Source organism: Bidens hawaiensis, unplaced genomic scaffold (genome assembly GCF_021521415.1).
Source record: "Bidens hawaiensis isolate Kalapana, Puna unplaced genomic scaffold, B.hawaiensis_p1.1 tig00000760_1, whole genome shotgun sequence".
NCBI classification, from domain to species: domain Eukaryota; kingdom Viridiplantae; phylum Streptophyta; class Magnoliopsida; order Asterales; family Asteraceae; genus Bidens; species Bidens hawaiensis.
The window spans coordinates 1,351,276-1,360,474 of NW_027491043.1; the positions used below are offsets into that span (position 1 = coordinate 1,351,276).

The following is a 9,199-nucleotide window of genomic DNA, read 5'->3' on the forward strand; positions in this document are numbered from 1 at the left end:
GAACAAGGTAAGACATTGTGCCATTGTGTGAAGTTTCTAGTCTCGTGACTATCGTTATGATTATGGGGTTTATACTAACTTAGATATACTATATTGTGCTTAACCTAGGTGCGCAATATCAGAAGGCTTGTTAATTGTAAACTTTCAAGTTGAGACATTCGAATTTTATACAACTCATATTTGCGTGAGACAACTGATTTTCCAATACTGTCATGATGCTTTTCTAAACCTACTAAACTCATGACAGATAGTCTAAATGTTTTTAAATATATTTTTGAAGGATTTTAATTACATTACAGTGATTAAGTCTCTGTAGACTTACGGGATGGTTACTACTGGTATTGTGGGGTTTTGTATACAAGGCCGGCCTGCCTGCTGGGCTATTACACGTTACTTATAGGACAAGTGTTAGCCAATAAGTAATATGACCACAGTCACAGTTACGGTCGAGTGACAAGTACCTTTCGGTAATTTGTAAGAAGACAAATGTAAAAACGTCGTAATGCTGTAACTGTAAAATGTGTCATTTATAAATGAATGTACTCACCAACATCTCATGCTGATCAAATAATTTTAAACATGTTTCAGGTGACTTATTATAGACAAAGGAATGATGCCTGCGCGCTTCCAGCTTTAATTAGTGGCTTGTCACCAGAATAAAGAAATGTGTTTTGTAAATTAGGTTTTATCCCTATAAAACCTATGTTTCTATAAAAATGAGTTTTAATCCCAGTTTATAAAATAAGAATCATGGTGTTTTTAACTCTGATCATTTTTCCTAACTACGGTTCTAATGAAATATTCAGCAGCAAATTATTTTAATAAACACTGATACCACCACTCAATGTTTACGGCTCCCCTCCCGGAGTATAGGGGTCGGGCTGTCGAGGGCTGTGACATGATGGCATTGGTCTTTGAAGGCCATATGATTTATGATGTGCTAAAAGTAGTTATTAATTTATTAACTAAATAAATGTTAATCCAGACACTAAGTAATAATTCTAGACTCTTAACTTGACTAAAAACTACTAACCGGTAAGTGAACTTGTCGACTCTAGTACAGCTAAGTAAGTCCGGATATCGAACCCACGAGACTCATTAAATTACGTTAACTAGCTAAATTAGACTTAACTGACTGACACGACTATTTATTTATATTTTTTTGGGAGCTTTACTAAAATACTAATTTAAAATAATTAAAAGTAATTAATAAAATTAGACACGAATTGACTTAGGAGTCGGATTTAACTCAGATAATGACAAGCAACCACCTAAGCTAGAATCTCTAATGCATCAATTATCAAATGGTAGGAAAACGATACGTTATGGAACCGGGATCTTAAATTATTCACTTAAGGGGAAACCGAACATAACTCTTGACCCTTCTCAAGAAGACACCTATGGAACCCTTATAAGCTATTAAAATTATCGGTTAAATTAAACTCGTTTACGGTCACTAATTTATTTTATGGCAAGTACCTCTATAAAAAAAACCTGCCTTACAGCGCGAAAATCAAGTGTAGTTTAAAGTATTCACTCGACTAGATAAGCAAAGATGATATATCAAATCTAGACGGGCTCCTTACGAAAAACTAAATCTAGCAATTTAGACAACCAAGACTTATCACATAATCTATCACCTTACAACTGTTTAGATTAGTAGCACACTTAGATCTAATTGATTGTTTAATATCGTTTCTATGGTTTTAATGCATATCAAACACAAACTAGTCAAAAACATATAGTAGATAACCTAACAGAATTCTATTATATGACAGACAATCACCAAATAAACAGTGAAACAATAAAAACTTACCAAACAATTTTATGCACATATATGTATCGAATAAATAACAATAAATCTCTTACTTAATCATAAATCCATAAGCAAAGCAAAATCTAAACCAAGATCAAACGTCAACAAAAGTTCACCATAAAGCCTAGGCAGTCTAAGGGTTTAGCCAACAACCATACTTAAGAACAAATCAAAATAAATAGGCTCAAATAATGAATTCATGACGAAAACAATAAGTTCAACCAAATAATAATAATAATGTTTGGATGAATAGATGTTAAACCCAAATACTCTTTGCTCGAACAAAAGGTTTTCTCTCTCTTTTCTTTTTTCTTTCTTTTGAGATGGAGTGCTATTCTCTTGTTGTCGTCCAGTCCAGTCCACTCCCCCATACCCCCACACAAAGGGCACCCTAAAATATATAATATTTAGGTATTTTTGACTTCTAATTGTTTTGATGTCATCACCGACTTTTTGATCCAACCAACCAACCCATCATTAGCCCATACTATCTTCATGACCCAATTTCTTTTTTTTTCATTCCGTGAACTATTCCAATAATAATAATAATAAATTGAATTATAAAGAAGTTAAATAAACTAATTAATAACATTCATAACACATTCCTCCCTTAGAAGTCCTACGACACTTCCAAAATGATAGAATTAATTGATTAATAACCATTAACACACATTTCACAATGATTATGAACTCTATAAACAAGTGTAACGAAACTGGTCAATATTGTTGAGTCAATTTTGCCATTCATCTCAAATTTAATGAAATACTCTGTTTTAGTTCGGAGTCTCTTATAAACCTATAAAATTCAAATATGACCACTTAGGAGTATTATTTAATAAAAACTAGCTCAAAAGCTACTTAAAAGTATAGGAAATAATTATAGTATTTATATATAATTTAGACAACATCAATTTATCAAGTTCGCTTATGTTATGTATAGATTTTATTTAGAAGACTGGAATTCTGGATATAAGTTGTTTATTGATGCATGTCCTAAAGAAGTATCTAAATAATACATGCATATGTCATTTGACAGCTACCGTACACCTCTAACCATACTCCTAAACATATACATTTGTCTAACGTGGGACTATAACACTCAATCTTATTAGGAAAGATATCTTACGGACAAATTAATCTTAATATCGCTAGATTGCAAGCCCATCAATAATCATTAACCATGTATACACACAATACAAGATATACGGAGCAAATGCCAATACTATGTTGATAAAGAAACGCTAGCTACAAAAGGGAATGATCACCATAAACAGAAACTCTCTTTTTTGATAGGGTTCCACTCTTCCAAATCTTTCTTGGTAAGCATGTGGTAGTTTTAAAGATGGATGCATAACATTAACATCTATAACTAGGAAGCCTTATCCGAGACGCTATCCACCTTATTGTCCGCTTTGCATTCGTGGTAAAGAACAGTGAATAACACAAACAAAAAAAGATCACACCCTGTGACAAAAGGGATTTTTAGAGCCCACACTTCTTCAAATACCCACTCTTCAAATATCAAGGAAAATGCATCAAACATTTTTCTTATAAGTAAACCACCACCATAATAAAGCATCACTAATAAAGTGATTTGAATTCTATTACCCTTCATTATGTCTTCGGCTCTATTTATAGCCTTAAGTCCACTGATATTGTCTTCTAAAACTGTAACCACAAGACTCATTATCCAAATAGCACTCACATGTGCATTGAAGATCCATTTTACTGCTGCGACATAGAAAAGACTTAAGGAATCAACATATGATGTTCCTGCCACAAAGGAAATCGCCGCAAAAGATAATATGTAAACTACATATATTCCCAAAGTAAGCAACAAAATGCAACCGGTGGTGATAAGTGGCCTTTTCCAGTTTCTGGAAGGTTTAAAGAAAGCATCCATGATGCTTAAGGTGTTCCCAGCACAAGAACAAGATATTGTAACAATGGCACAATACCATAATATACAACAAGAGGTAAATAATATATGAAACTTTGTCATCAGTTGCTCATGGACGTCTCTGGTAACATCTTTTTGCATGTTTACGCCCTCAGTGCCCCTTCCATATGTGATCTGAAATGAGAAACTTGTGGGGAAAGGCTCATCATTTCTTGTAGCCACTTGGAACTGGATGCTTGTTAATATCACTAAGCAAAAGATTACTTGTAGAGGCCTCCTGTTTCTGACTATTGTGTTCATGGTTTTTTTAATTACTCCAATACTCAAAGGTTGCCTGAACTTAAAGATGGGGTTTCCTTGGTTTTCCATCTTTGATTTTTTTCATTGATAATGAATATCTTAGAGTTTTATAGCCTAAATTTTGCACAATCAAATTGGTGGATTATGTTTGTCTCTTTCAATGGGCCAAACTGGTCTATCTCTGTTAGGGCGATATCTACAAAAAAAAAGGATGGTATTACAATGTCCTATGAAATAATAAAAAAACGAGGCTTTTAATTCTAAGAAAGCAAACTAATAATATTTGTTTTTACTAATGACAACAAATTACATCATTATTAGTATATATAAATGAGGACGAGGTGCTTTGATAAATGTGCATGATTTAGAGGTCGTGGTTCTGCTAGAGATCCAGGAGGTCGGCTTCAACATGATGAGGAACGAAGTGAACGAGGTGGATAACGGGATGTAAGGGAAATAACAAGTGTTAATGTCAAGACTATAGTCACGTTGTAGCCAGAGTGTCCTAATTAGTTGGAGAATGAATAGTAGGCGAATTTGGCTCAAGAGACGAGCCGACATTGTTGCGATGAAAAGGCGAGTCTAACTCGGTAGGTCCTTGGAATGGTTCGATATAGGACTGACATGTACCATCAGAGGTGCGGAATCCCTCTTATTCGAGCCATTAGAAGTTAACGAGTATAACAAGAACAATCATTTTAAACGATTCTTCTATTGATTGTAAACTGATTACAAACAATACTAGAACTGGAACTCACGAACACACAGTTCATCTATCCATATGTACGGCTGAATGGTTGGAAGTCTCACCCTAAACCTACACTAAACATGTCTTTATATACTAGACAAGTTCGCCTGGCCCATTAAAGGCAAACTTAACAACTTCGCTTGTTAAGTTCGCTGCCATTCCAAGCCCGTTTACATAACATTCAAACGGAAACTTGATTACAAATATGTCCTATCTATTAAGCTATTGCCATACAAAAAATGCACCAACAGACTCCCCCTTGACATCAGCTTCGATCAACTTGGCCCAGCACGTGCAATGGTGAAACTGAGTCAAGTTCGATTTTAAACATTAGACATTGATCAATGTCACAATCTAAGACTACTGTCATGATCTGGGCATGACAGCTATACCCAGACTAGATATACAGCCTGATTGAGTATGGAGACACACTCATCGATGATATCTTAATAAATTTGAAAAACAAGATAGGAGCAACGAAAATTGACAGACACATAAGTTACCGATTGGAAATTCGTCAACCTTTGGGATTAGTTTGAATATTATCGATGCTTCATTGAAAACTTCTCCAGTATTACCCAATCTTTAATCCTTCTAACTCAAAAAGATCGAAATTATGAATGGAGAGAATAACACGAAATGGTCTCCCAATTGCTAAAACAAGGATTGTGTCAAGCTCTAATGTTGAGTCTCCTAAAAGGACTGATGACCTTATAGTTATTGTGAAGCATCTTGAAAAGGTTTAAGACGCGCAATAATGCAAGAAAACAAGGTTATAGTATGCGCTTTCCAACAACTAAAAGTGCATGAGAAGAATGATACTATCCATGACCCAGAATATGGAATGGCTGTTTTTGCACTTAAGATCTGGAGATACTACTTGTATGCCACCAAATGCACAATTTACATGAATCAAAATCCCATGACCTATAATTGATCTGAAGGAAGTGAATATAGGATAATGGAGATGAGTGGAGTTGTTGAATGATTATAATTGTGAAAACTGATACTATCCGGACAAAACTAATATAATAACTAATGCCTTAGGTCAAAAAGACAGACTTAAACCATTGAATGTACGAGCACTTGAAACGATTGCCCAAAGTGAAGCCTTAGGAGAATTGCACGAGAACGAAAATATTGAAAAAGAAAACTGATGAAATACTTTGCTTCAAGAATCGAAATTGAATTCCAAACCTTTATAATCTCCGTGAGTGGATCATGGATGAGGAAAAACAAGTTCAGATATTCTGTTCGTCCAGATACTAACAAAAAGTGTAAAGATGTAAAGGAATTTTATGGGTGATTTAGTATGAAAAAGATTATGTCACGCATGTTGCTATCTTCTTAAAGAGTTTAAAGTTTTGATGTTCCTGTTGAGGAAACAAAACAAAAAACCATAAATTTAGTTAAAATCAGAAAAATCTCAAAATAAAACTCATAACTTCAACGTAGGAACTCATCTAAACCTTCAAACCTTCAAACACTTTTCTAAATCTAAACCAAAACCATAACAATTCCACTCAAATCCATACCAGTTCACAATCGCAAACACAAACAAAATAATCCGTTATAAAACCACAACCAATTTTCAATCAATTTTGGCCTCTCAAAAGTCAAAATCCATAACCAAATCACTGTAGCATCCCACCATAAACGGCTTAAATCCAAAACACTCAAATTTAATAAAAGTGAATCAATTGAACCAATAATCGATCAATTCACATCTAAACGATCAATCCTCAGTTCAAATCATAAAAATTAACAAGTAATTTGAACGAATTACTCAGTTCTTAGGTCCAATATAGTCCGCAATCATGTTCACTCCATAAACATCAATTTTAACATAATTGATGACCAATTCTAACAAATCAGAACACCAAGCTTTGATACCACTTGAGAATCCTGGTAATCAACTAACGATTGATAATTGATTCATTTAATTCAGAGCTAGTTCTTTGATATTGTTCAATCTATCAATTAGGGCTCACTATGTGTGGTATGTGTTTTCTAGAGAGAATTTGCCAGAGTTTAGATAAGGATATCATAAAATTGCTCAATTCATTAATCAAATCATAAATTACAAGGTATATATAGGCAGGGGACCCATTTACTGATCTTCCTAAGCGAATGGACCCCATTCACCTAGCCATTCGCTGGCATTCCCCAGCGAATGGCGTTTACACTAAGCGAATGGCCTATATGCTTACAAACAGGCGTATGGCCTTACAAAACTCTCCATATGCTAACTTATCAAGCGTATGGCCAAAACATAGATCCATTCGCTGACATCCCCCAGCGAACAGACTATTACATAATTACAATCTAAACCCTAAACTATTATAAAATGACCAAACATGTAACAAAGACCAAGACGACAATATTTGTATCAACAAAAATGTTTGGGTATTATAAAAATAGTGGGATTATAAGCGTTCAGGTGTTCTATATATGTAACATAGGGAATTTTTTTAAAATTTTTGTGCCAAAAAAAAAAACATGCCCCGACTGGGCGCGCACATCGGCTGCCCATGATGATGCTGATAAAATAAGATTGAAGATTGAAATTTTGTCCTATGTTAATAATATATAAAAGATGATATAAGATTTGCCAACTTAAATGGGTTATCTAGTCTTGTCCAGTACAAATGAGGGTTGAAAAATAGGAACATATTTTTTATTTACATGGTGTACTGTTTATTGAAGTTAACTCTTGTTTTACCCGTCCCAGCAGCAAATGTTGGCAAACGTTTTTCAGCAATAAAGTATGTATGTTATGATTTGCGCAATCGAATTGATGATTAGAATTTGAGCAATAGTTGTATTTGTTATATTGAAAAAGACTTGTTTCAAAGTGTTCCTATAGATGATATAATGGTTAGGTTTCAAAAAACGAAAACTCTTAGAAAGCAACTTTACATACATTGTATTTCTATTATGCATTTTAAATGATGACTGCCGTAGTTTTGCTATGCTTTTGAAATTTTTATTTGGTTTTATCTTTTTATCTTGTGACCCGGCCCAAACTAGAAATTTTTTGTCTTGTGATGTAATGGCTAGGTTTTATCTTCATGGATCCGTAATTGTGTAAGTTGCATAGGACTAGTATTTGACTAAGCTATTTTTGTTTAGTTAATTTATTACCTGTTCTTTTTATATATTCGAACAGCAGAAATTTATTAAAAACAAAACAAGCCCGGCATAGGAGAACGATTAAGCAAAACAAAGAATAGAACGATTCCACATGCTCCAACAGATAGTGCGATGTTTGATAAAGGTATTTGCTACTATTACTATTACATGTTTCTTTATTGTGAAACCCAATTTTTCTTGAGTTTCCACTAACCAAACTTTCTTGACTTTCTATTAAAGCGGGCTGATCAATGATCTGCAATTTAAAAAACATGAAATTTCTCAAATGGCTTAATTTGGTTATATATCACTAATTACTCAACTATTAGTTATCAACTAATGGGCAGTATTTTTGTGCTTTTTAGTAATACTTAGAATCCTAGTCGTTAGCAATTGGCCTTTTAATTCAATGACATGTGTGATACTTTAGATATTTATCTTCTTAGGTTCGAAACCTGATTCAAGAGGTTTTCTCACAGTGGCGGCTTTCCTCATTGATGGTTTCTTGGGTGAGTAACATCTGAAGCGTCAAAATTAGCATGAGCAGTTGGCATTCCGTCTTAAGATGGCTCACTCCGGTATTGGATATAGTTCCAAACAACGTTAAATAAAAAGTCACTACACGTGCAGATTAAGGTCAGCCGGATTGGATAACGGGCTAAACAAGAAACTTACACATGCAAATTGAGAAGGTCAAACGAATTGGGTAACTGGGTAAATAGAAACTTTGAAACTAATCGGGTTAGGTTGGGTCTAAGACATTTTTCAGCTTGTTTATTAACTTGTTATTAGTATGAATTTGGTTATTGTAAAAACGACTTCTAGACTTTCAACTAAAGTGGGTCCGGCATCGGTATGCATTAAATGAAGTTTGTTAATTGATTTGGTTGTATATGTCTTGGATTCCAAGTCATTACATGTGAATAAATGAGCATGCGTGATGGTCACGTAACAATTAAAAAAGAGAAGAGAAAAATTTACTATTCCTATAGGTTGGATTAACATCCCCCCCCCCCCCCCTCTTTTTTTCTTAATAAAATAGGAGTCATTATCAAATATGCCCCAAAATTCAAGCTCAAGCCAACTTAAACACAAGCTAAAATAACAACCTAAACATGCCTCAATGTTCAAAAACAACTAACTACTTCTCTTTGAAAAACATAAACATCTTCACCAAACTACCATTGTTCACATGAAGTTACAAACATCAATCTTACTAACCAAAATGATTTTAACTTGTGTATTCATGTGTTTTGTCTATATAAACAGAAAAAGATAAGACTAAAAGAAACTAGCTAGTCAT

At 34.0% G+C, this 9,199-nt stretch overlaps 1 protein-coding gene across 1 annotated transcript; it reads right to left on the bottom strand.

The window, feature by feature from the left end:
• Window positions 1-3,185: 3,185 nt before the first annotated feature.
• Window positions 3,186-3,719, bottom strand: LOC143534637 (uncharacterized). Its single transcript, XM_077029080.1, has one exon. The coding sequence runs from the start codon at window positions 3,717-3,719 to the stop codon at window positions 3,186-3,188; it is 534 nt and encodes a 177-aa protein (XP_076885195.1).
• Between the last annotated feature and the right edge of the window lie 5,480 nt (window positions 3,720-9,199).